At 42.7% G+C, this 27,073-nt stretch overlaps 2 protein-coding genes and 1 long non-coding RNA gene across 3 annotated transcripts; 1 reads left to right on the plus strand and 2 right to left on the minus strand.

The window, feature by feature from the left end:
• Positions 1-4,092: 4,092 nt before the first annotated feature.
• Positions 4,093-8,379, minus strand: RRAD (RRAD, Ras related glycolysis inhibitor and calcium channel regulator). The gene is made up of 5 exons (XM_069793442.1): positions 8,239-8,379; positions 7,734-8,100; positions 7,462-7,535; positions 6,730-6,934; positions 4,093-5,173 (listed from the first exon to the last, which is right to left on the minus strand). The coding sequence occupies exons 2-5, from the start codon at positions 8,086-8,088 to the stop codon at positions 4,896-4,898; spliced, it is 912 nt and encodes a 303-aa protein (XP_069649543.1). The 5' UTR covers positions 8,089-8,100; positions 8,239-8,379; the 3' UTR covers positions 4,093-4,895.
• A 208-nt stretch (positions 8,380-8,587) lies between these two features.
• Positions 8,588-22,735, plus strand: LOC138687247 (uncharacterized). The gene is made up of 4 exons (XR_011326486.1): positions 8,588-8,818; positions 18,988-19,197; positions 21,024-21,329; positions 22,610-22,735. It is a non-coding gene; the product is annotated as an uncharacterized lncRNA (long non-coding RNA).
• CIAO2B (cytosolic iron-sulfur assembly component 2B) lies at positions 21,852-26,909 on the minus strand. The gene is made up of 5 exons (XM_069793446.1): positions 26,599-26,909; positions 26,429-26,506; positions 26,005-26,130; positions 25,461-25,506; positions 21,852-24,917 (listed from the first exon to the last, which is right to left on the minus strand). Exons 1-5 carry the CDS (start codon positions 26,740-26,742, stop codon positions 24,820-24,822), a joined length of 492 nt encoding a protein of 163 aa, XP_069649547.1. The 5' UTR covers positions 26,743-26,909; the 3' UTR covers positions 21,852-24,819.
• Positions 26,910-27,073: the final 164 nt, after the last annotated feature.

A 27,073-nucleotide genomic window follows, 5' to 3' on the forward strand; every position in this document is an offset into this window, starting at 1 on the left:
AACAGTCCAATTTAGGCATGACGAAAATTACTGTTCTTCTGCCAAGGCCTCCACTGAACTGAAAACTGTCATTCCCAAAGTAAGGGTCACAACCTTCAATGGGACTGCAAGCCTAACAGTAGTGTAATTATTTATGCTAGTGTAATGAGGCTGATAAAAGTGGGACGTACTGCCAGAAACAAGCTGAGGAGATTTTTAGGGGTCTGACTAGACTATTCTAAGCAGGAACACTTGCTCTCCAAATCCTGTCCTTTCTCCAGCCCCTGTTTTGGACCTTAGAGAAGCTTTTTTAGGAGGGTGAGAAAATTAATATTTTTCAAATATATTCTATTTATCTCAGTCTCTGAATCTGCTAAATTTTAGTTCAGATTAATCTTTTCTTCAGCTCCTGTGATAAATATGGGAGTATTAGGAAAAAACCTGTAGGCTCCTAATTGGTTTTCAGCGATTCATTCAGACAGCACACTTACTTATAAATACAGGGAAAAAAAGAGAACAAGAGAGAGGAGAGTCTTTAGAACACACACTGCCCATTTTACCCAGTGGCCAGAAAATTTTTGTGGTACACAGTTAATACTATTTTGTTGGTGAAGAACTCTGTGTTGAAGTAAATTTCTTAGCCTGCTTCCTACCCTCTAGTGCGAGAAGCTTTAGTACATTTTTAAGTTAAACAATGTTGTTCCCCCTTGGATTCTGAACAGGAGGTTAGAGAAATCTTATTTGCAGACAAGCAATGGGCATTTGTTCTCTCTTTTTATCTTTTACTTCTCTGTTCAACATCCATGTCATAGAGCACAAGGAGTAAATTGACATAATTTACTATTTCAATTTCTAGAAATTAATAACTTCAATAATATTGGAGTTCAGATGTTCCTTTATGCAAAGAGGGAGTGAAATTGTCCATTATAATGCTAGAGATCATGTGGCAAATTATAAATTAAGTGGTGGTTCTGGAACTGACAGACATCACCTTTGCAACTGCAGATTCAGTGAGGTGTCTGTGATGTACACACAATTAAATCTGTACATTGTCTCTGAATAAAATTCGGAGTACTAAAGCAAATTTCAGCATAATATAAGTATTACCCCACTTTTTATTTAGACTACATCTTAGCAATCTTTTATTACACACTGGATTCTTAATCACTGTCAACTCACTATACTTTCCTTTTCAGTAAAGAACAGTGATGTTATGCAATGTTACTATGTAGATCATGCCCTGTTTTTTCTAGTCCTATTTTGAGAAAATACATCTGAGTAAAACTACATTTTTGGTGATGCTAAGTCTTCCCCCGGCAGTTAACATTTCGTCTATATTTATGTGACATGACTTTATGCTTTGTGGTTTTGGCAGATGGAGGAACCATTTTCTTCACATTTTTCATATGGTGAGGAATTTACAGGAGCTAGTTTAGCAATAGCAAGCAGAGGAGGCTTTGATTTGTTTACCTAACATATGTGTCACTACAAAAGGCAATGTCCTTCCACTGTAGTTGCTAATAACTAGCTGTTCCAAATGGATTTGTGCCAACACAAAATCCACCACCACAATTAGCACTAATAGGAACTTCAGCTGGCAGCAGCAAAGGCAGTAAAGATTAAATGACTGTGTGAACTGTCCCTCCAAATTAAAACTGATGTACATTGGCAAAAAAATAAGAAAACTCATACCACTGTTACCCCTTACACTCTGTTATACTCGGTAATAATTAGAGAAAATACTGCTGTCTGGGACTCTCTACTTTTCACATGACATAGACTCACCCCATTAGTGACAAGAATCTGAGTATCCATACCAATAAAACATCTCAAATTACAAAAACCTACAGATGACTTTCAAATGCTTGAAGTTACAAATAACCATTTGAAGAAGGTTGATTTTTAGAGGCATTTGTCAGTTAGGTGCCTGTTACTGACTTCTAGCTGGTGTTGCATGTATACTTCCAAAAAGTCTGCTTGGAAATGTCACTAAATCACATCCAAGAAATGAATTTTTTCTCAGTGGAGAATCTTCCAGGAGCTACAAAATGTCTGCAAAATAGTATTCATGGTAATACTTCTATAGCATAGAGTATGATCTTGGTCTACAGCAGGTTATTGTCAGAGCTGCAGTAACAACAAACCCTCCCCCTTTTCATGAACCATGGCTGAATTATACTAATCCCTGTAGAAACAAATGAATTAAAAAATTAGTATAATGAGGATTTGAATAAGTATTTTATTGTACAATATTAACTGATAGAATACATTCTAGATTAGCTCAAGTTTCTTTAGAGTGATTCACAGTTTATTGTCTCACAGTGTCCTATATGACATACTTTCAGAATGCAAATTATTTTCAACATATGAACCTCTAGCAACGCGCTAGAGCATCTCAGAAATATTTTAGGCTTAAGAGTTGTCCAGACCTAACCTTTGAATTCATGAACACAGTAAAACATCTGATTTGTAGGTCAGAGCATGCAAAATGCACAGCTGTTAACCATGACCTTGAAGAGGCTTTGCAGCTGCAGTTATGTTGCAGCCTTAAGAGTGACACATCTTTGTAACATTTTGCACTCTGTGAAATGCCACACCTTGAATTCTGGGTTTGCATCCCATTCCTTCTATTTATTATGGACAGAATTAAATCTTGCAAGTCAATCAAACATGTCAGTTCTCTCCTGGTCATTCTGAAAGCACAGGGCAACCAAAAGACAGAAGCTTTGCAAACATAGAGGGAACACCATGTAGTTTTGTCAGTAACTTTAGCATGTCTGTGAATAGGTATGCGCCAAATTTATGCACGTGAATTTGGACACTTGCTGTCGAGTTTTCAGGACTAGAGCAATTGCTTTGGTGTTGACAGTTAAAAGCTTCCATGTAAACAGATGCCTGGTGCCATACTCTGACAGTGGTTAGACTTTGCAGTGGTAGTAGTTTGGCAGGAAGCAAGGCTAGTGAAAAAAAGCCAAATCCAGTTAAAACATATTGTCAGGTAAATGTGAGTTTTGGCAGCAGGACAGAATTATTCACTTTAGACTTCACTCAAGACACAAAGTAAACACCCTTCTTCATAAGAAATGTGACTGGCTGCCAGCAACATATGCTAAACTGTGCATCTAACCAGTTAGGTCCACCAGCAGCCCATCAAAAGACACTAACTCTACAGAGCATTACCTACACGAATCAGATGTGACTTCCCCCAGTACTAACTGTTCCCTGCTGAGTGCCCAAGCACTGGGCTAACCCAATGGAGAGTTGGTTGTTTGAGCTCAGTGAAGCTCAATGTAAGGTATAACAGCTGATGCAATTTGCTTGCTGTATGGGAAAGCTCAGTCCCTATAAAATCACGGACAAACGGAGCTCCCAGGCAGCTGGAACAATTTCTTTAAAGAACTAGACTCGGGCAGGGACAGTAGAAAGAGACAGAGGAGCATATGTTTTACTGGGTTTTTTTGAGAAATGAGTTTATGGATTAATTTAAAGAGAATGTATCCTATGAAGAGGAATTTATAAAGCAAATGCAGTTAAGTCCAAGTTTTTCACTGAGACATGATTGCTTTTTAACTTCATGAACAGCAAATAGGGAAAAGTCATGGAAACCCATTAATTATAACACAATAAAATGAACATGAAAACTTTAACAGCACTGAAGGCCACCATACACTACAACTGAAGTCTACAACTCTTTCAAACAGTCTTGCCAGACTGCTTTGAACTTCTTGAAACCACTGGAAGGTATCTACAGGCTTGTGAGCAGATTAGAAAATTATACTGCTCCCAGAAAAGAAAAATAGCAAAACAAAATAAAAACCAAACCCCCACATTCGCTTATTGGCTGTAACACAAGACCTTCAAGCCATGAGAGGATTTAAAAAGTAGAACATTGCAGGCTTCAATTTATCAGTATAGACACAAGACATCTATCTAACTAAAGGCATTATACAGAGGCCTGTTCCTGCCAGAGCTGATGAGAACCAGGCTGAAGATGAACAATAATATGAAGGGTCAAGGCACCCCTTCCTAATATGTGCTGTTGAAGTAGAGCATTCGTAAAAGAAGGGTTTACTTCTTAAAGAAATTGTCTATTAAAGAAAAGGACACAGGATATTGCTGATTCATCTTGTTCCAGAACTTTATCATGTGTAAATCTGCATAGTCTGTGTATAACATTTTGTACAGTGAAAAAAGGTCAGTATAAAAATACTGCGCTCTCATTCTTTATCCATACTATGAGAAAAGCACAGTTTACTATAACAGGAAATAATACTTTATTATAAAATCTGCATGTAAACAAGTAACAAATTAATTGAATAACGGTTAATGGAAGTGCAAATTAACTTCATAAAATGATATCTGTTCTGTATTTAACTATATATATATAATTTGTTTTCTCCCATTCTAATGTGGTTCTACCCCCCCCATTTCAGTTTAAAAAGATTTATCATTGCTTGCTTTATACTAAAAAGAATGTACGAGCCTGCGTACAAGTTTAAATTTTGCTCTGCAAACAAAACAAGTCTATGGTGATACTTATCATCAACCTTTCTTATCTTTGCATCTCTGGTATCCACAGGACAAGAGGATATATAACATATGTACACAGTGAAAATGTGGGCATGTCAAGCCACTTACTTAAAGTTAGTTCATTTACTCGCACACATTGAAACTTAAACCATTTATCAATGAAATGAAATCATTTGAATGATTTCAAAGAAAATGAAATCAAATTAAATGAATCATTTATCATTGTAGTGTAACTTCCGGACTTGCTTGCACACCTTAAGGCATTAACAAGAGTCTCAACTGATAAGTCATTCTTGTTATCACCGTGAGGATCATCTATACACTTCTCGTAACAGTCAAATGCTAGTTCATCACCCACGTGCAACATCTGGCCTTGCTGAAAGCTTCTAAAGCACAGATAAGTCATGGCAAGACTTTGATTTTGCTTTGAAAGCCATCTTCTTATTGTTCTTTGCCACAATTTTCCCAAGGAATCGCTTTGCCTTTTTGCCTATGCTTTCTCTTCTTTTTGTGTTGGCCATTCTCCTAGCATTGTCTTCTTTACTGTCTTTGCGAAGTCTAATTTGCCGAACAATACCTTCAAACAGGTCCTTGACATTATGATGAAGAGCAGCTGAGGTCTCGATGAATTTGCAGTCAAACACAACGGCACAGGCTCGTCCCTCTGTATGGAAACAGAAAAAGTGAGATGAGTGGAGAGGGACATCTTCTCTTCATATATACTGGCAGAAAAATGAAACAAAAATTGACTTTGAGTAAGGAAAGTGCCTTCAACGCAACAGAAGAGCTTTACTACATGGTAGGAAAGTCCAAATTTGCACTCATGGTTTTGCCCCTTACTCTTCTTGGTTTTACTGGGGTATGGTCAGAAATCTCGGTTGACCAATAATACTGAATATAAGGCAACAATAGTCCTCTAGGCAGACCATCCCAGTATTATTTAAGAGAGAAAGCTGATATAGGAGATGGACTTAGATGCATGCTTGCTGTTTGATAGAAAACAGTGTGAGGTACAGAAAGAAATGTTTTTTATTTCTCCTGGAAGTTGTTGAGCAGTTACGCACCTCTGTCCTGCTGTAATAAGTGAGAATTTTCCATGCTAGCTACAAATGAAGCTGACACAGTCCACAAGGTCAAGTCATTGAACAGATGACTAGAGGTCATGAAGTTGCACACCATTGGATTTGACTAGGACTGCATTCAAAATGCAAGATGCTCAATGTTCCAGACATAAGCACGTAACTCTGCAACATTGCTGCAGTGCAAATTTCCATGTTCAACTTGTGGTAAATAATAGCAAAGTTGTAAACCTGAGCAAAGTACTGATCTCACGGCTCGACAGGTCAACCATGCACTGCCACCAGCCTGAAAAAAGTGATAATCTCCTGATGAACTCCAGTGAATTCCCTGTGCAGGCATTTAACACAGGGAACATGGCAAAACCAGACAGCAAAAGATGGTTCATCATCATCAAGGCACTGATATTTCAGAGTATTCTTCCCAGTTAAAAAAAAAAAAACAACAAAAACCACAAACAACCAAAAGACAAAAAAAACAAAACCACCAAATGTTTAAATAAGTTAAATTAATACTGTGGTGTTGGCAGTGGTTACCATGCTCTAGTTACTGAAATGCTAGCTGGAACTAGCTAAGAAAATTCTCACTGATCACAACTGGAGAACATATACAAAAAGACTTCAAGTTGTGTGAGCCTGGTCCCACAAGCTCAACTCAAATGTGATGGAATCGCTTCCAAAATAAAGAAGATTGTACAGGCTGTATGGAATCACCCTTTTCAAAGGCTGCCTGGGTTCTATGATGTGGCACTCCTGTCCCTTAAAAAGCATACCTTGAGCTATCAAATCTTGAGACTAGCAAGTGCTGCTGCACACATAACATATAATTAAACCCCTTCAGTTAATACTGACCAGAAATGAATCCCACACAAAACAGTATGCTAAAGCTGCAGCTCTGATGCATTTTTTTCTCTTGTACTACAGTTCAGAGCATTGCGCAGTCACAAATCTTCCCCCACCACCATCTCCACTGTTTTCTGCGGCACCAAGTCCCTCAGCATGAACCAGCTGGCTTGATTTCTCCGGTGTGCCTCAAATCATACATTTTTCTGCATCAAACCCAGACCATTTCTATTGGCCATGATCCTCCATAGCCTTTGCTACTAATTTAGACATTACTGTATAAATTAATAGTGTCTCTTACCGTCAACTGAGACTTCCCGAGACCTGACCAGGTCGCTTTTATTGCCCACAAGAATAATAGGAATGTCTTCTGTTTGCCTTGCTCTTCTTAGCTGGATTCTTAGCTCAGAGGCCTTTTCAAAACTAACTTTGTCTGTGACTGAATATACAATAATATAGGCATCTCCCATTTTCATACAGTGGTTCTGAAGCCATTGGCTGTCATCCTAGAAGAAACAGCAAGAAATAGATTTATTGTACTGAAAAATCTATTCAGCACTGATTAATGATTTAGTTACTGTAAGCACATTAAAGGTATTTTTCTTAGCTTTATTATGAAGAGTCAGTAGAAGTAAGCCAACCTCCCCATTTTTTTTAACGATTTTGTTATTTAAAACACATTAAAAACCAAAATTCTCTTGTTTCCAGAAATAATACCAGGTCTGCACTGATCAGATTGTGAATCTCTAGTTTTGCAGTAATTCCCTGGGCTGCTCATGTAAGCTGCTGCTTATTCAAAGCATTAAGGGATTCGCGCTCCAGCCCCATCCAGGTTTTTAAATTGCCTGCCTAGCTACAAGAAATTAATCGCAGAGGCGAACGAAGGCAGGATGCACTCTGATTTTTTAATGTCACTTTTTTAACGTTACTGATCTGATCGAAGAAATTGGGCAGACGTAGTTGTTCCATTTCTAGTTTGAGAGCGAACCACTGAGCGAGCCGTGAAGAAACAGTATCTTAAGTCTGCAAGTACCTGCTCCCATATATCGAACACCACGAGAGATGCTTCTTCTCCGTCAACTATAATTGACCTGTCGTACGTATTTCCTACGGGAAAAAAAGTTCAGAAAATGCAGTTATTCTTCTCCGTCCCGGCCGGCCGCCTGGGAGAGAGGGTGGCCGCAGGGGGACGCCCGGGGAGGCGCGGCCGCGCTCCGGCGGTCCGCCGCCCGCCGGCACCGGGAGTCCGCCGCCCGCCGGCACCGGGAGTCCGCCGCCCCCCGCCGCGCTGCCCCGCGCCCTCACCGGCCTCCTCCGCGTCCGCGCAGTCCTCCACGCCGCCGAAGATGCGGGCCAGGCTGGTCTTGCCGACGCCGTGCTCGCCCAGCAGGATCACCTTGTAGAGGTTGCTGTCGGAGTCGCTGCCCGAGGAGATGACGGAGTCGGAGGAGTCGGAGGCCCAGCTCTCCCGGTGCGCCTCGCCGGGGCTGTACGAGGTGCAGCGCACCAGGCCGGAGAGCTCGCCCTGCGGCAGGGCGGCCCGCAGGTCCCGCTCGTCCACCGGCATGCTTCGCCGGTGCAGGTGCTGGTGCACGGAGAAGGGCATGCTGCCGCGCCGCTTGTCCAGGTAGCGCAGCTTGTCGCCGCGGTTCAGAGTCATGGGGGCGCCGGGCTGCGGCCGGAGGGGAGACAAGAGCCGTCAGCACCCGCCGCCCCTGCAGCGACCCGGCCCCGGCCCCGGCCCCGGCCCCGGCCCCGGCCGCCACAGGACGGGCGAGCCCCGCCGCGCCGTCCGCGGAGCAGCGCTTACCTCGGGGCGCTCCGCGGAGGGAGGGAGGGCAGCAGTGAGGGAGGGAGGGAGTCCCCGCCGTTAATGGCCCGTGCCGCCGCCGCCGGAGCTCCCTCAGCGAGTGCTGCCGCCACCTCGCTCCTCGCCCCTATTTATGGCTCCGCCAGCCCGGCCCTCCCCTCCCCTCCCCGCCGTGACGCGCGCCTCCCGGCGCCCTGCCAGCGCGGCCGTGGGCAGCGCCGTCCGCCCACGGCGGCTCCGCTCCGCTCCGCTCCGCTCGGCGGGGGCGGGGAGCCCCGGCACGGCCCGGCACGGCCCGGCCCGGCACGGCACGGCACGGCCCGGCACGGCCCGGTCCGCTGGCGGCAGCGACGGGGGCGGCGGCGGGGCTCCCCCCCCGTCGGCGCGGAGAAGCCGCCGGGGCCGGGGCCGTGGGGAGGGACGCGGAGCGTTTCAGTGGGAAATACCGTTACGTGTGGGGAGCGAGGGGCTGCGCCGTCGGGCGGGAGGGGTCCGCCCCGCGTCCCTGCTGCGGCCCGGGCCGGGGTGCTTTTCTTGCCCCGTGCTCCCCCGGGTGGAACGGCAGGCGGCGTTTGCCGAGGTATGTCGCTTTTTTCCCACTTGCGGCCCTGCGTGAGAGGGCGCGTGGTGTATGCGGATGGGTCTCCTCGGCGTGTTAGGCTCGGGGGCATTGCCCGGGAGGTCAGGTGGAGTGCCGTGTCTGCAGCGGGGCTGGGGAAAACATCTGCGGATTTGCCAGATCTGCATCGCTCCGTGCTCGCTTTACTTCATGTTCCGGAGTGGGTTATGAGAAAAGCACTGTGCTAGGTGTTGCGCTTACACAGTAAGCTTGCCCGTGCGTCCACATGCGGTGTTAACGGTTCAGGAGGCCACGCTGAAACATAAAGGTCAAATTCTTCTCTTGATTTCACCTGAGCAGCAAAGTGAGACAGTGAAAGTCTTATCTCCTAAGTGGCACAGTCATTACCGTGTGATCAGGTGAAGAAAGGACTAACCAGATAACTATACTGGTATTCTGAATGGCTCACCCAAGCATCACGGATACAGTTTGTTGTTTACTTAGCAACCGAAACATGTTAGGCATTTTCTAGCCAAAATAACTCTGGCTCCTCGTCCCAAAAGATTACAGCCTGATCAGTATGGGAAAATCCCTATGACTCTGCGTAGGGACAGTTGCCACCAAATTCGTGAAAGTTTTAAGGGTTTACAAATCAGCTGCAGAAACAAGACTAAGAAGGCAAGAGGTAGGGAGGTGATGGAAATGATGGAGAGAATGGATGTAGAGATGTAGAGAATAAAGTAAGGGAAAGAAAAGGATCTGTGGGATTGGGCTGTGGGGTTGCATAGCCAATAAAATACAGCATACTGGCTCAGAAGCATCTTTTTTCTTATAACATGTTAAACTTCTCCGGCTTCTTAACTGCAACGATGATAAACAAGAAAAATACTTTGAAGGGACTGACCTCAGGGAACGGGTATTTTTTCCCATGAAATTAAGTGAGTGAATGTTCTGTTATTTTCACGAGCCAATTATAATTTTCCAGTCCGTGCTCTTGGGGTAGTTTTGGCCCCTTTGCCCTGATAACTGCAGTTTGAAGTGTTAATGTGGCAGTTAAAGATCACCAAGTGCTTGCAGCAAGTTCTCTCTGCCTGTCTCACAAAATAGCAACCAAAATAGCCTTGTCAGTTTAAATAGTCAGAGTTTGGTGGTGAAACGCAGTGCGTGCTTCAGTTAACTGAACTGAATTATAAACCTCTGGTTAGCATTTTAAATCATATTTAAATAAATTCTGGTTAGCATTTGAAGTACACCATGATTACTTAACTTGGATAAACTGGAATTTGCCAAACCATCTTGATTTATCTGTATTTATATACAGTTAATTATGTAAAGACACTTCCAGAAATAGTTTGTCTTCAGTTAACTTTTTAAAAGTTTGAATGTTTCTGCTTAACATTCTCACCTGGAAATATTCTGAGTGGGTTTATAAGTCTTTTGGACCAGTCTTTCTTGCATGCCTTTACCGTGTGTCAGGGTCAAGCTTTAGGAGTTGACAAATAAAGTGGGGGTATTTTTAATTCTTTTCTGTGTGAAAGAAGGGACATCTGAGAAGCATCAGAACCGAAGACACAGTGCCACTTTTGTGCCACATATAGCACTATTGACTGGAACAAAACTAAAAATGGGAGTTTCACTGACAGGACTTAAAGAAGCCATATTTTATTCCAGGTCTTTTGCTGATGAGAATTATGAATATTTTAATTATGTAAATGCAAGATAGACCCCTCACTAGCCAAAAAATAACAGGAAAGGTATATGTAAAAGTGCTAAATAAAAACTTTGAGAGAACAGTGTTTCAGCAGGAAAAGTGACTGAAAATAAAATAAATCCTAATAGAAATCATACAGAAAATTCAGGACTCTGTGGCAAATACTTGTTTCGTGCCAGAACCCAGGCACAATTAATGAATTAATGGCTATAGAATACCACCATGGTTACAGAATACTACTCGGGATCTGGCACTGGGTTCTGTAAGTTGTCCTTTAACGGAAAGTGAGATGGCCTTGGATTAGGTCCCCGGGGCTTCACTTATTCCTAGAGGGGTAAGTACAAGTAGCACAGAGGAGCGCCAAGGCAATTAAGTCTGTTCCCATCCACCGCAGGATTTGTGCCTGGAACCAGAGAGAGGGGAAGATCACAGGGGTCATGTAGCTGGCTTATCTCCTTTGATCTCAGTAGGTCCAGCTGTTTTGTGAAGTTGGGAGGAATTAACAGATAATTCAGGTTAATCACTTTGGACACATAACGTGATTTTTCACATAGCATGTAATTCTGTTTGCTGTTAATTATTGCTATATATTCATGCATACACTACCATGGCATCTGCTGATTTCAGTGGGGTGCATATAGGACCACAGGCTTGAAATGCTGATCTTTTAGTTTCTTTGAAGGATTTTAGACCATCTCCTTTCTCACCTGCCTCCATTTCCATTTCTATGTGACTGTGCTTCTAACAGATACATTAACTGTAATTTGTTTCTATTTAAAAGGGATTTTCACGTCTTGCTTTTCTACTCTTATTTTCTATTGTTCTAGCTTCTACTGGTCTGGGGTTTGTTTTAATTAAATGAGTGCTTCAGACACATACTGTAGACTTGATATATTTAGTAAGCCTAATATACCATTCCTATGTATTGAAATGGAAATGGGAGATTTTATAATTTTGTTAGATTTTACATAGAGCCAGACCTAGAGTCTATCAATGTTGAAGGTAAAAGTCCACTCCAGCCTCCATGGCAGGTTGTAAGTGCTCTGAATCAGGGTTATCACAGTAGCAGTGGTACCATCTGCGGTTCTGGAGTCACAGGTGGCTCCTGAGCAATTCAGGTGCCCGTCCCCTGCAATGGCTGTGTCATATAACCAGCAGCAGAGCTGCAGCCCAGGGGCTGCTGTCTAACCCAGATCCTCGCTGCATGAGGAGATACAGCTTAAACACAAGTAACAAGCAAATTCCGCTGAGGCCAGGAGCACAGGGTCATTTTTGGTTTCAGAGACCCCAGTCAACTACATCCTAATTATCAGGTTATTCTGGAATCCTGGTGGAGCCACTGTAACGTCCCATTTGTGAATCAATCCAAAAACTTCACTTTTGCTTGGCTGCCCAGCATCTGTGGTGTGTGTCCTGTGGTTCTCATGGAAGAATTTGATCTGAGACTTAGGAGGAAAGGAACACTGATGTCCTGTATTGTGTGGAACTGAGCACAAAGCTCTCTAAAAAGGGATTACTTTTTTTTTTTCATTTTCATTTCATCTTCATGATTTTAATTTTCCTTATTTCATATGCTTTTCACTTAAGGTGACTTTGTATTTTACTGTTGTAGTATATCTCGTTTCTCTTTTTCTGTTATCTCATTCCTTTCTTATTCTTTCTCTCTTTTTTTCCCTTTCAGTTTTTCTCTAGCTTTTGAGAAGTGTCAGTGTTTATTTCTAGTGCACTCTCTTGGCCTGAGTACTTTTCATCATATGGAAAATGTAAAACATGCAGTCCGATCCTGTTTTTCCAGTTATTTATTCCCGGGGTAATAAAGCTTGTGCCTGGCGTTTCTTTATGCTATATTAGGTGCAGAGTGCATTTCACGGTCTAAATGACAAGCACAGATTTTGCAGGGGGTGCAGTGATAACTAATCATGTATAACCTAACACCTAACGTCCTCCCCTTTGAATTTTCAGATAAAAAAGCAGAATTTTGGAGGTTGAATTAACTATATGTGATTCTACCTCATCAGTGTTTGTTCAAGGTGAAATGCCATATTATAAATAGTATTTATATTTTTTACATCAAATTAATATTATCACTGACTTCCAGTTTTTGTTTTTTCTGCTGTCTTACATTTGAATTGTTTCACGTTTGATTAGGAATAATAGAAATATTTTGAACAGCCCAAAAACTGGATTAGCAGCAGTGAGGTTTGGGAGGAAGTATTGTTCTCAGTGTGGCTCTATGCTGGAAGTCATGGGTTTCTCCTCTCCTCACTTTTCAACTCATCTGCACTCCTCAAATCTAATTAATCAGCCATTATGTGGGTGAAGTTATTTCTATACAAAATGCAGAGATATCCACAAAGGTCTGTTCTTGCCAAGTTCTATGAAGCATTACTTCTGCAGAAGCATGAGTCTGGCTACCGCCCAAATACCTGGACTATAAAAGAAATAGCAGCATTTATTATTATTTTAATTACAGAACTGACAGACACAGGCCAGTGGGAGAAGAGACAGAGGCAGCAGTAGGAAATGCGTTAGGTTTTTTAACCTAAGCAAGACAGAAAGAGAGGTACAGGGAAATGAAAAAAAAGAGCCAACCCAACCTTTTTTCCTTATCCTACAAAAAGTAGTATATAGTGCAAATGTGGTGTCAAGTTTTCCTCACCATCACCCTTAAAATCACAGATGACTGTGTGCTGAACAGATACGGACTTAACCTGTTCAGTTTGTGGGTTGTATGCAGATACATATAGAGCTTTTCGTGTGTAGCATACTGTATATTGTATTATCTTGCAGTTCATATATAAAGATGTAAAAGTAAGCTACAGTTTGACCTGTACGAGTAACTGTAGCAATGGTGGAGCTTTCAGCCTTAGCACTAACTCCTTTGTCGGAAAGCCTGATAAATACTGCATTCATGCTGAACCTACATTTGGACATTGCCAAGGGAGGGCGGCACACCCCTTCAGCCAAGGAGTCATGCTTTTTCTCATAATTACTCTTGCATTTAATGACAGGTAATATTTTTGATTGAGTAGTGGTAGCCAGGAATTGGGGCTGCAACAAAACACGAGCTTTGGAATCAATAGAAATCAACATAGCTTAGAAAGTTCACATAGAGTGCCCAGGGGGAAATGCAAGCAGAAACCTAACTAAATCCATTATTATATCTACAAAATTAATCACAAATTGGTTCCTCTCATGGCTACTGTGCTTCCTCTCAGCTCCAGACCAGCAATTCTAAAGGTCACTGATAGGCACTGCAAAAGAATATAGTAGTCTTTGCATTCTTCAGGTAGAAAATGATAAAATAGGTACACTTTAAGTCCTTTGCTTGTTACATAAAGCAAAGGCCTGTCTTTCTGAAACTCTTGCAAAAGAGTGCAAAAAATAACTTGTGATAAGAATAGCTGGAAATGTGGTTCATCTTCCTGCTGCTCTGAATTTCTCACTGCTTTGAGTAAGCTCAGAAACTTCCACTACTAGATAACCTCATGCCCAACTGAACCAGGTGAATCATTGCTCTGAAAAAAGAAGTTGCACAAGTGGCATATCTAATTTCATTGTTGCCTGTGCAGTTCCCCCACTTCTTTTTCACAGAGTGCACCACACTATGAGTAAACTATCCTGTTAGAATATATTTGGGAAAAGCATTCTGTCTCAGTCTAGCTTCAAATTTGCACTGATTTTTAGTTTTTCAGATTCAAGTTTACTTCATACTGACACGGTAACCACTTGTGCTATACCCTGCTACAAGAATCAGAGTTTGGATACCCCCTTAGTTTCGTCAGTCACCGCGGAACGGACTCATTAGCACATACTGTGTGTGATCAGCTGTTTGCTCCTATTGCATTTCAAGTTTGGAGTAAAATCAGAACATGACCTAAGATATTTCCATAATTATTTTCTTTAATCACCCCTAATTCCTCTTTTTCAGTATTAAGCCTGTCATGGCCAATGTGTGTGACATACATCATCCATCCATGAGTGGAATGCTAAATATCCTGTTACAATTCCTGTGGGATGTATACTCCTTAGGGTGGATTTCAGAGGCCCTTTACAAGAAATGTCTAGAAGTCTGATACCATGAAAAGGTTTCTGAATTTACAGATTGCAACAGACAGTTGGTTTAAGGAGTGGGCAAAGTAAATGGCTGTCTGTCTTACTAAGAGGTACATAGTGGTAAGTAAGCAAATTGCAAATGTGAGATTTATTGTTTACCAGCAATAGCTCTTGGCAAGAGGAATGCATCTATTTACAATAACAAATTAAAGGAGCTGTCCTGGGTCAGACTCAACTTACAGCCAGTTTCCAGCAGCCATCAGTAGCAGACATCTAAAGAAGAATGGACAGTAAGAACATGATAAACGCAATTAAAACTCCCCCCATACAACCACCGGGCTAAAAGTATTCCTTCTGTTCAGAGGGCCTTGATGTGTTTTTTCTGCATATTTTTCTAATTGCTTTTTAACCCATGTAGATTTTTTATATCCTGCAGCACTCTCATTTATTGTATTTTGAAGCAGAGAATGAGATTTTCCTCATATCATCTTCATACATGTAATGATTTTATAGCTTTCTGCAGTAATTATCTCTCTTGGCTGAGGAACCTAGAGTATTCAGTCACTCCTTGTATAAACACAATTCCTGCTTGCCCTTCTCTGTATCTTTTCTAATACACCTTTTTAGAAGTTAGGGCACAAGAAGCACACAGATTAGAAACACAGATTATTCAAACTGCATGTGCCCATGGACTTCAACAGTGGACAGTGATGTTTTCTGCTTTCTTTGTTAACCCTAAGAATTCCTAGCATCTGTTTACACTGTCAGCTGAGCACTGAGTAACATTTTCATGGACCTGCTGTAACTCTCTTTTATTGAGGAACTAAGCATTTAATAGGCAGGAAATTGGGGTAGAAAACAGCCTAAAGCTGCCCTTGGTAACCCACAGGGCCCATTTCTTCCATATGCCTGCAGGACAATGTCTTCAAAAGTTGCCTGTTAGCAGGCTTCTTCCACATAGTACTGCAGAAGGAAAGTATAGTTGTAAGGGAAAAATTCTCTGTAGCAAGAAATTCCAGCGAGAGTGCCGGGAGTACAGCAGATTGTGCCAGTGACAAAGCATTGCTTACATTTCAACACATTACAGAGCTATCACAGGAAAGAAGATCTGGGGATATGGGATCTGAAAATCTGGGTAAAGTCATCATATTGTAGATATTTCCATGAATATGACAGGTGAACAAGGAAAAGTCTCCTTGCAGTGAAAACCCACAAGTAGGAGCAGACCGCTGGTCCTCGGAGGAAATGGCCAGCTCGCTTCCAGCGCAGAGTCATGTTGATCTGTCACTGAGGGAAGGACGTAAGACAGAAACACAATTTATCTTTGTGGTAATATAAAGTGAAACTTTAACTGTGCTGCCCTCTTCTGTGCACTAGATAAGAAAAAAGGACAAGGATTTTGTAATCTATCTTTTCGTATACAGAGAACTTTATTTTTGTGTCCAAATGTGCATTTATTATGCTTAGAATCTCTTATAAGCACCGTATATAAGACTCCTGGTGGGGACTGGTGGGGACCAGAATTAAAACATAGCTGCCCTTTTGCTTTAGGTGATAAAGTCTGATCTTGTTTCCCTTGTGGGGAAAACTCCATTTCTCTTTCATCTCAGCAAATGAAAGCTTGAACCAGGGACAAAAACTCACAGTCAAGACTTATGAATTTGAATTAGAAAGGCTTTTACACTTCTTTATAACCCAGTGCAGAATTTATGGTGTCTTTTCTTGTGGTGAGTGATGTCATGGAATCGTTCATGTAAAGTGTGTAGGAATTTGGATGTGAGAGAGATTATCATCTGTTCCAGGAGAAACGCAGAATTTATCCAGTTGGAATGTGCTGAGTTTGGCAAATTCCACATTTGCATCACAGCAGTAATAGGCATCTCTGCTTCTTTTAAATGTCTCATTTCCTGCTTTGTCTCTGCTGCTATACAAGATATTCTGATGAAGACTTTCAAAATTCTTACTGTAGAATTATACTAGAATCAAATAAACTTTCTTATTTTCACTTTAAATTGTCAAAGTTCTTTCTGATTTTATTCTTGAGAAAGAATGTAATAATTATGATAATCATGATATCCTTCATTTATCTACCACTTTGTCTCCAAAAAATATAAAATTATCAGGATCTAGGCTCATGATAAAATACAGAGAGCAAGCACAAGCATAGACTGAGGTAATAGAATGGTGTGAAGTGTGTTCCATATAAAAAGAGGGTTATAAACAGTAGACTTGAAAAATATTATTTTATGAAAGCAAATGCAGATCTTAATTTCAAAGCCAGCCCTAACCAGAAAAAGCTGAATCAAAACTCCAGTGCTGAAAGTCTCTCAGTCCTAAAGATAAAACTGCAAAATCTTGACAGATATCAAGGACATTCTACACCCAAACCAGTTACAGTGAAGCAGGTAAGAAATAACTTTATTTCCCCGTTCATCTTATTCCTCCCGCAAGCAACTTCCCCACATCTAGTGAATACCAGAATACTAAAATCTTTGGCGAGGCAGCGGCATGCTGAGCTGCTGATCACGCTGGGGGAGTGCCAGGCAATTATTGCTCAGCTCGCCATCTCTGCATGTCTCCTGTGTGAGGGCAGAGTTCCCTGTCAGAGGTTTCTTTGACAGGCACATTACAATGTAAATCTTTGGGCCTTAGGCATTTTAAGTGGACTTTCTTAATTTTCCAAATCATCAAAGCTACTTATATTTAAAGAAGGACTCGGTGATCATCCCAGTGTCTGATGGTAGTGAAATTCAGCAAACTGGTTGCATTTCACGGCGTTTTCTCATTTACAGTTTTGAAAATGAGATCAGAATCAGGCCTTGACAGTCGTTTCCCTTCTCTACACTTACTCATAGCAGTAATTAACATGAACCAGGCAAACGCTTCCTTAGCATCAGACTCTCACGTCAAAAGCATCAAGCCTGTGATTTCACTGCCTGCTCATGCACCCAGCTCTGTGGGGGGAAATGGTCTTTATTCAACAATTAATGTCAAAAAGAATATGATGAATACAGCGAATTGCTTTTCTGCAAAGGCTCTTTCTTTTCATACTCACCCCTTTCTTTCATAATCTTTACGAAAGAAAGGGTTATATATCTGCATTACTCCTCTGCTCAAGCACATCAGCACCACCAGAATCATTCAGATGAATCTACAGCCTTCTAAGGTAACAACAGCTTGTAGCTAGGCAACAAAAAAGAATATAGTATTTTTCAGAAAGGAGGACTTTTCTAGATGATCTCATACAGATGCAGTGCTTTTTTTGCCTTATAAGAAGAAAATGGTTCACAGGAGAAATTAGTCTGTCATCCTGTCACTGTCAAGTCATATCGATGTATAGGCTTCCTTGATGAGCTGTGACAGAAAATAACAATGCATCGTATACTGTTCCAATTTATTTCTCTATATCTATTACATATTTTTAAGGTTTTTTACAAAGACTAAAACGCACAAACGACTTCATGGCAGATTTCATTAACCATCATCCTAATTAAAATGGAATGCTTCGATAATTACCAAGTCAGCTGAAATAAATTGTATCTCAGTTCAGCTGAAACCGTGTCAGCTTTAAAAAGGAGATTTCATGAGTGGCAAAGACATCCTGTTATATGTACGGTCCATCACTATATGTAGGGACAGAGCTGTTGTGAATGGTGAACACTGATTTTATGCTTGTGAAGGGATTTGGTTAAGTGCAAGCTGTCAAGCTGATGTGATCTAGCAGGTACAGCGTAGGCATCGATGCCTTGGTTCCCTGGATGAGGGTGATGAACCCAACAAACAGAGGATGACGGAGGTGCCAGGCCAGCTTCTGGGCTTTGGAGGGACTCTTTCCAGCCTTGAGAGGCAGCAGGAGCTCTGAGATGCTGGATGAAGACATCTTCCCTTGTTTCTCATCCGGATTTGTGCTGGCCAGGTCTCAGGACAGCCACTGACCCGTGAGAAATCATAGCCCCATCTGCGGGGGTGCCGTTATCAGCCCCTGAGCCGCACCGGGATTCACGACCTCAGCTCATGATTTCAGCTATCCCCTCTTTCCCATTTCTCCTATATTCCCTTTTCTACATCTTGCTAATGTGACAATTTGTCTGTACGTGCAAAAACGTCTTTAACTTGCAAAGCTTTCGAATTTTGTTTCCCAGCCCGGGTGCAGCAGGGCAGCCTGCGTGGCTGGGACGGACCGTGCACGGCGCTGGCAGGAGACCTGTGGGCACCAGGGAGGACGCCTGTCCTGGAGCAGGGCAGTCCCTCTCAAGTCGTCTGTGTTTGAGAGAGCACGTTCTGGGCATTGCAGTTTCTGTGGCAAATGTTTTTTCTGGTAGGGACCTGAATGTAGCTAATCAGAGATATTATGTCACAGTCTTGGCAGCTTTCCTGTATGTATTTCCTCTCTTTGGCATGTTATTTTATTTGTGTATTTCAGAGCCTGTTCTGTGGGATGGCTTCCATTCTTCCCAGCTGGACCAAGGCACGATTCATACCACGTTGTCTCTTTCATCTTGTCATTCCTCGTGGCGAAGCAGGGATTGCCCAGTTAGGCACGCAAGCCAAAAAAAGACACAATTTATTTGTAGTCAGTGAAAGCAACTTTTAAGAGGATGAAGACCAGATCACAGTAAAATGTCAGAGGAAGGTACACCGTCTTCATAACATTCATAGCAAAGTTCCTGCAAGTGCTAAACTAGTATGATATATTAACTGATGTGTATACAATTTGCATCTAAGCTATAGTGTTTATTTACTCATCCATAAAACGCAGAAAACTATTAATTATATGACTTGGTAACTGCATAAGTACATCTCCTGTGGAGTTCAGTGCTTAGACTACAGATGAACTCAAATGTGTACACACAAATGGCGTACGCATTTAAAGTAAGGCAGTTATGACTGAGATTAAAGCTGATACAATGTTTACTTTTTGTTTGAAAAAATAAATTAACTCTCAGTTGTTTTACTAGGAATGGCCCAATATTCTTCTTACTGACAAAAATAAATGTGACAAGACTTTATCACTTCTATGCTAAAAATATAATCCAGAGTATAACCTCAATTAAAGCTCTGACTTTGCAAGATCAGACCCAGAATGGTGAGTTTGAAGGGGAAGGGGAGGAAATTGTTTAAATAACAGCTCCTGTTTCAAGCTCTTAGTCAATTTTGTCATTAGTAAGAATCATTAATAAAGTAGAATTTGACAGGCTCTTTACATTATTGACTTCTGTTTCAAAAAACAGTGTCTAAAATGCATTGTTGTGAAAATAAGTCAGTACCAATTTGAAGAGAAACAATTTATGTGACTCATTCCTAATCATGATTTTCTGTCTACCTCAAAAGTAATTGGGTTTTTAAAAAAGTTGGCTGCAGTGTTAATGAAACTATTTTCTGATTTTCAGTAATAAAACTAGTTTTGTTCTATTCAAACTGTTTGTTAGGGGGAAAAAAATGGAATCTATTGACATTTATTGTTTTTCTCTGCAAGCATTTCAGACTACATGGATGATTTATTTGTCACTTTGCAAGGGAAATAAGAAGTATTGCTGCTTAGATACCTTCATAATCCTTAGACAGAGCATGTACCAGCTCTTCCATTAGCAAAAGGGTAGAGAAATCAAGCTGCCAGGTATCCTGGGGGTAAGCAAGATCCTGACAATCTACTGTTATTTTGATCAAAGCCACGTGTGACACATCTGATGGGAATCCAGATGAAACTAATTTGGGTAGATTAGGAAAAAAAGTGCTGTGATAAACCATCATCTCAAAGTTACACCAAAATAATGGGGACGATCACATCCAGCAGAGGGAGTTTGGCAGTGATGACTTGCCAGTCACTCGGGTCTTCCCGCTTGGCTCAGCGTGGACCCAGCTGCTGCCCACACTCTGGCCACTGCACTTACAATCTGGCAAGGTGTGCATCTCCCTTCATCAACTTAAAGCATTAGTTTTATGTACATACTTGTTCTCCTGATCCTCCTGTCTCCTCCTGCTGTTTATGACTTAACTGCAGTGGGACAGCAAAGCTTTTCTTGTTACCTGCAGCAGCGCAAGGGCACTAATAGGACGGGCTGAGTAACAAGCAAGAGAGGGCAGAGGGGGGGCCACGCTGTGGCCATGCCTTGGCTACAGCCCCCACGTGGGAATCTCTCCTTCAGCAGCCAGCTTGTAGGGAATGAGGAAACCAGAGGGGTGGGAGATGTCCAGCATAAGGTAATGGGAGCTCATTTATTTCCCCTGCAGTTTGGAGGACAAGGCTTCCAGCGCTGTAGAAGCTCCCTTTTCTCCATGCTGCCACAGACCGAGGCTAGCAGCAGCACAGCGAGGTGTTGTACACCCTTGCCATTTCCTTCTCTTTCTCCTCCTGTGCCTTTCCAAAACTCCCAGGCAGCAGCTGCTCCCCATTCCCCATGTTATATTTGTTCCACAGACTTGCTGGAAATTAACTTCTGCCCTGTTCTCTCCTTCCAGTCCAGTGCTGGGAGCTGAGCTAATGGCAGGAACCAGAGCCTGTTTTAACTCCTGTACTAAAGAGGACAGCCTTGGCATCTGAAACTTGCATGTGCCGCAACAAGATGCTGAAAAGCAACAAAACTGATAAGACAACTGGCAAGTTGCTCAGCGACATTGATGAGTGTGTGGAATGAAGCTGGGAGAGCAGCGTTTCCAACCATCCAACCAACCAGCCAGGATGTTTTTATCACTGCAGACAGGGCTGATCCACAAAAGAATGGAGATAACCTACCACAGGACGCAAAAGCTCTTTACAGGTAGGACGTGAAAGAAGAAATGCATCAATTGATAATAAGAAATACGTAAGAAGGTTACAGAATGTGATAGTGTGTTTTCTGCAACTACTGAAGTGTGTTGAACAAAATAAAGGCTCTCTGCTATTTGTACGTTTTGTAAAAACGTTGTGTATTTTTAGCGTTTTGTGGAATGAATGAAGTTTTATGGGCTTTCTATTAAATGTTGCTGGCGAATGGTTGCGAGATGTACCAGCAGACTTAAACACACAGGTAATAGCCTCAACTTCCCCTGGATTTATTCTCTTTGCTGATACTTACCTTTCCATAGTAACATTTGAAAGATTTTGCTATAAACTTTTCTTTTGTTTAGAGAAAAAAGTTGACTCTGCCACTTTTTCAGTCTGTATTTATGCCAAACAGTGCATTTTGTAAAGGAAGTGAAAGTGGTATAGTTGTCTGCTTGACAGGCTAAAGGGAAATGTTTTTAACAGCTATAAAAAAACCAACATTGTAAAACATGTAGTTTATAAATCAAAGCCACAGAGGGAGATCTTTATCAAAGCACTTTATTGACGTAAACACATCAATCTTAAGCATGGCCAGAAGACTGAAAGAACTTTTTTTCACTAACAGTTCCCAGTGTGTGGTACACATTGCTCCACCCAAGAAGCACAAGAAATATTGCCATGAATTGTGAAGTTAGTTATTTCATGGACAGTTCAGTTGCATCTTTGGGATACAAAGCTGCTGAGCTGCTTTCCTCCCACTCACGAAAGTGGGGGATGAACAGTCTTCAAAAGTTTCAGATTGCTGGTACTAGGCAGCAATGACAGTACGGGAGCAGCTGGGAAGAAGTCTGCTTCCTCCCAGGGAGCAGGACTGCACGGGCAGGCCCAAGTATGTGCAGTGTGGTGGAACCCGAGATGCACAAACTCTGTTGGTCTGTGGGCTCAAACACATGGCAGGTTACTCTAGTGCACAACACAGCCAGTTGCCCTAGGGAGCTCCTGTTGCAGTGTTTGCAGATTGAGAGTAGTGAATGCCATTCAGCCACCCCTGGAAGGCTCTGCCCAGAGCCTAGGAATGCAAAACAGATGTCTGCTTCTGGCATTTCTCCTGGAATTGAATGAGGCTGTTTGTATTCAACACAGCTGCTCTCAAGGGTCATAGTTTCTGATGGAATGCGTCCTAATACAAAGCATTCCAGAGGCTAAATTTAGGGGTAGCGCTTTGGAAAAATAGAAGTCTGAAAAGAAATATTTGTAACAAATCAAGGTGGTGTTCTCCCACTTTATCTCCATACAGCAGGAGCCAGCTAACAATCATTAAAACCAGGGAACGGAAGATTTTTGCTAGAACTGCCGGTATGTTATCATTCAGCAAGTATCCAAGCTGAGGGAGCCTGTACAGGAGGACCTGTCATCTTCAGCAAAGTAACTGTGGTTTGTCCTTACTGTTGTTTCTATCATCTCATTAATACAATATCCATATCACTTAAAGAAACACACCAGATCTAAAGTAATAGAATTCTCCATCCCTAAGCAGCAGAAGTCAGACCTTTCCTTTGATATCCCACAACGGAGTCCCTTTACTGAAAAGTCATCCCCCAACTATATACTATAAATTTAAACAATCTAACCCCATACTGTTGCTTCTCTGAAAAGGTGAATGGTGCAAAGCGCACCCCCAGGGTTACTGTGTACAATGTGCTTCATGAGGCAAGTGCCAACATCCCAATAAATTATTTAACACAATTATTATGTAGCAGTGAAAGCCAAGCAAAGAGATTCAACAATGCATAATTTACTGATTCCTCCTCTATTTGGAGTGCAGGTTGAAGCAATCTGTTGGCAGCTTAGTCATCCTTCTGTTTTCCCCCGGCACATATTCGCATTCCTTTCTTCCCCAAAATCTGTGAGGGCAAAATTCATTTTCTATAAAAAAAAACCAACCAGAAAACAAAATCAAACCAGCCAAGCGTGTTGCCTGTGAGCTGCCTGTATGCATTGCCATGGTTGAAGTTTCATTTGTGGTGCAAACGTTGGCAATGTCAGAACTAATCAGTTCAGTGATTCAGCAAGAGAGGCAGAGAGGAAAGATAGTATTAACAACTGGGTCATTCTGCTCCTTTCCCAATATTAATACTACATAAATATTGTGTTTATTTACAGTTTCATTCATACATCCAAGCAAGCGTTGATCATTCAAAGGATGCTAAGCCAAATAAGCAGATTAAGGCTGCTGTAGTGTTGGCTTTCTGTAGAAGCCCTGTCGAAACTGGGTGCCTCATTTCTGAAATGGGAAGATATGGATTTGTTTCTGTCCTATTTTGCTATGTGACTTTAGATGTCACACATGGATCACCACTGCCTCAGTTTCCTCAGCTGCTCAACACAGACTAGACTGGACTACTCCAAGAGTAAATACTACTGAAATATAAACCATTACCATCAAACAGGTGAGCACAATCTACTTTTAAAAAAGTGTATTAGTTACTCTCTAGATAACTGATGACAATGAAGGTAATGTCACATGTGTGCAAGCACCAAAATACCTGATAGGATTTCTTTGGCAGGTTGTTTTTTTCCCATGTGGTCCACGATTAGAAACATCTTTTACAAAAGTTCAAATTAATTCTGGAATTCTATCTTAATGAATTTTTCTCTTGTCAATTTCTGCCAAACACAATAGTTTAGTAAATGCCACATTTCCCGGATCAGAAGCATAGGCTAGGTATCATTATTAAATCTCAATACGTTTAAAGCAAAACTTGTCATTTAGCTGTCAAACTTTGCCAGGAGAGTCTTTCAGCAGAGGGTAGCTGGACTGTTCGTACTGAAAACTATGAACAACTCTCTCCTGTATTGCAGCAGGTGCATGGAAAAAAAACCCTACCTCAAAGATACTGTATTTCCTACCACAAGTAATGAGTAGTTAAAAATAAATCATGTTTTATACAGGTCTAAAGAGCCCTCCATATTTGGCTAATCCAAGTTAATATAATAAAAACCAGGCAGATGCTTTAGAAGTGTTTACACTTACTGCTAAAATGTGTTACAACTTTGCACACATAAACTTACACACTTTTTGATGTCTGAAGCTAAAATTATATTAGCAGCCCAAAAAAGTCATACGAATGTAAAGATTTTAACTGCCAATTAGCTTGGTGTACTTGTGAAGTCCAGTGTGCAAAATCCACTTCTAAAATGCAGTTTATAACTAATTTTGGATAGTGAGAAACCAGTTAAAACCAGCTTGAAACACATCTTTGTAAAGAAAAATCCTACCTATGCGATGACTAATAACATTTAAAAGTCAATTTTCATAATATTTTTGTAGCTGCCTGTAAGCTAATTTCCCACATACTAGTTTTTGTAGGAGTAATGAAACATTTCTTTAAGAAAATCCAAGTAATTTTATTTTGCTCATAGATATATGTATAGTGTAACACTAGCATCACCACTTATATACAAAATTAGTTTACACAGCAGAATACCAACAATTTCCTCATCAGGCAATTATGATCGAGCGGACAAACACTGATTCACCACTTCCAGTAAGTGAGAGTTTTCCAAAGCAGCTGCTACACGTTCTTTATCAGCAAGCTGTTTATTAACTGTGCAGAAAAAAAACACCACAAGAAACCGGTCAAAACAATCGTATACAATGTCTTTTTTAAAGCATTTTAGGTTGAGACACACAATCAGACTGTTGCTATGGTACTCAGGTAGACTAGTAATTCTGCAGATGCTACGTACACTCCAGAGTTGCAGTCTAAAGTCAAAGCTAGCATGTGATCACAAGTTAAACCAGCAAGCTGTTTATGATTCAGCAGCAGGGAACTACGTGTGTGTAGGTGTAGCAGAAGAAGAAATTTCCCCCCAGCCTCTCCCCATTTTCTGAGTCCTCCATAACCCAGGCAAATCAATGACTAGTTGAGAGCACAGGTTGCCCGAGGAGATGTTTAAACTACAGCACAGAACATATCTAAATGTCATTATTACACATTCCTGTTCTGTAACACCCCCCAGAAGCTGACGCCCATAAAGTCCCAGATACTAAACAGATGTTCTGCAGGTGTGGGAATCTCTCTCCTCTCTTAATTTTCAAGATTAAAAAAAATAATAACCACCACACATCAGAGCACTAGAAACCTTACCTGCATGCTCAGAAGCATGTGTTCCTGGTGTTATATGAACATCCAGCTTAAAAAGCATCACAAAAGAAAAAGGCGACAAGTCAGCAAAACATTGGAAGCTAAAGTTCAAATTCTTTCATAATGAAAATAAGACAATAAGAGGGAAGAAAACATTCTTGCCAATACCAGTTACTGTATAGAGCAGAATAAAATAAGTCTAAAATCACAAAATATTCTGCATTCCCATCTGCTTAAGCCTCCTTCAGAGAGAGGTTGAGGCACCAACCTCTCTTCCTCCCATGCCGCAGAGCACTGCGGGTAACTTCGCTCCACAGCCCCGCTTGTGCCTGACATGACTGTCACAGAACCGTAATTCTGCATCCGTATTTTAGTCCACTGCCCTCTCTGGTTCCCTGAGTGTTTACACCACCCATGACATGAAAAAAGCTCTCGGTTTTTTTCACTGTAAGTTGGTTAGCTTATTTTCTTGCCTTTTTTTGGTGTGTGTGTCCCTTTTCAAACCCAATCCCCCTCTTTTGCTTTCCGGAGCGATCTGATTACTCACCTTAAATCTCTCGGGCAGAGATCGGATCAATTTTACTTTTATGGAGAGGCCGATCAATGTCGCCATGCTGCAGTGAGGAATGGTGGGAGTGAACTCCACTGCCACCGTGCTTTCCGCGTCATTCACCTGTTGAAAACCAAACACTCTGCATGTACAAAACTCACCGGCTCTACCCCGCGCTAGCTGGCGGCGTTTTTTGTGAAATGCAGCCTGAAGCTGCACTTGGCCGCTTACGGTTTTTTTTCGCTGACATTTTAAAACACTACGTTTAGCTGCAGCAGACCGCTGTAATAAGCCTCTTTTAACGTCAGTCGGAGGGCAGCGGCAGCCCTGCCCTGCAGCACAGCACGCGGTTACCGAGCGGCCGCCCCGACGGCGGCCGCGGCAGCCCCGGGCGACAGGCCCGTCTTAGCGGGGGCCTCACTTTCACTCGCACTTGCTCGACGACATTCAGCTCCTCCAGGGTGAGGGGGTGCTCGGGGTCGTTAATGGAGCGAATGAGATGTGCCGGGTCAAGGAAAGCGCAGCGCAGCGCCGCCGCCGCCCCAGCGGCCCCGGCCCCCCCCCCGCCCGCCCTTCCTTCCCGGCAAGGATATCGAAGATCTCCCGGTCGTCGATGGAGTCGGGCAGCTCGTCGTCCTCCTCCCGCGCCGTCACCGGCCGCTCCCCCGAGCGGCGGTAGACGAGCGGGTTGGCGTTCTCCAGCGGCGCCCCGCCGCCCGGGCCCGGGCCCACCATGGCGGCCGCCGCCGCTCAGGCCCTCCCCCGCCTCGGCTGCCGGGCGGGCGCCGCCGGCGGGGCGGAAGGAGCCCGGACGCCGTTCGCCGCCGCACCGGGCGCGGAGGCGGGCGCTCGGCGGTGGCGGCGGGGGGCGCTGGGGCGGCCCGGCCCGCCCGGCGGCCGTGGCGGGAGTGCTCTCCGGCGGGCGAGGAGCGGAACGGGCCCGCTGGGCGGAGAGCGGGCGCGGCGGGGCGAGCTCGGGCGGCCTCCAGGGTCGCCCTGAGGGCGGCCGGGAGGAGGCGGGGGCGGCAGCGCGGAGGCCGCGCTGGTGAGGCGGGAGGCGGCGGCG

This window comes from Haliaeetus albicilla, chromosome 10 (genome assembly GCF_947461875.1).
Source record: "Haliaeetus albicilla chromosome 10, bHalAlb1.1, whole genome shotgun sequence".
In the NCBI taxonomy this organism is placed as follows: Eukaryota; Metazoa; Chordata; class Aves; order Accipitriformes; family Accipitridae; genus Haliaeetus; species Haliaeetus albicilla.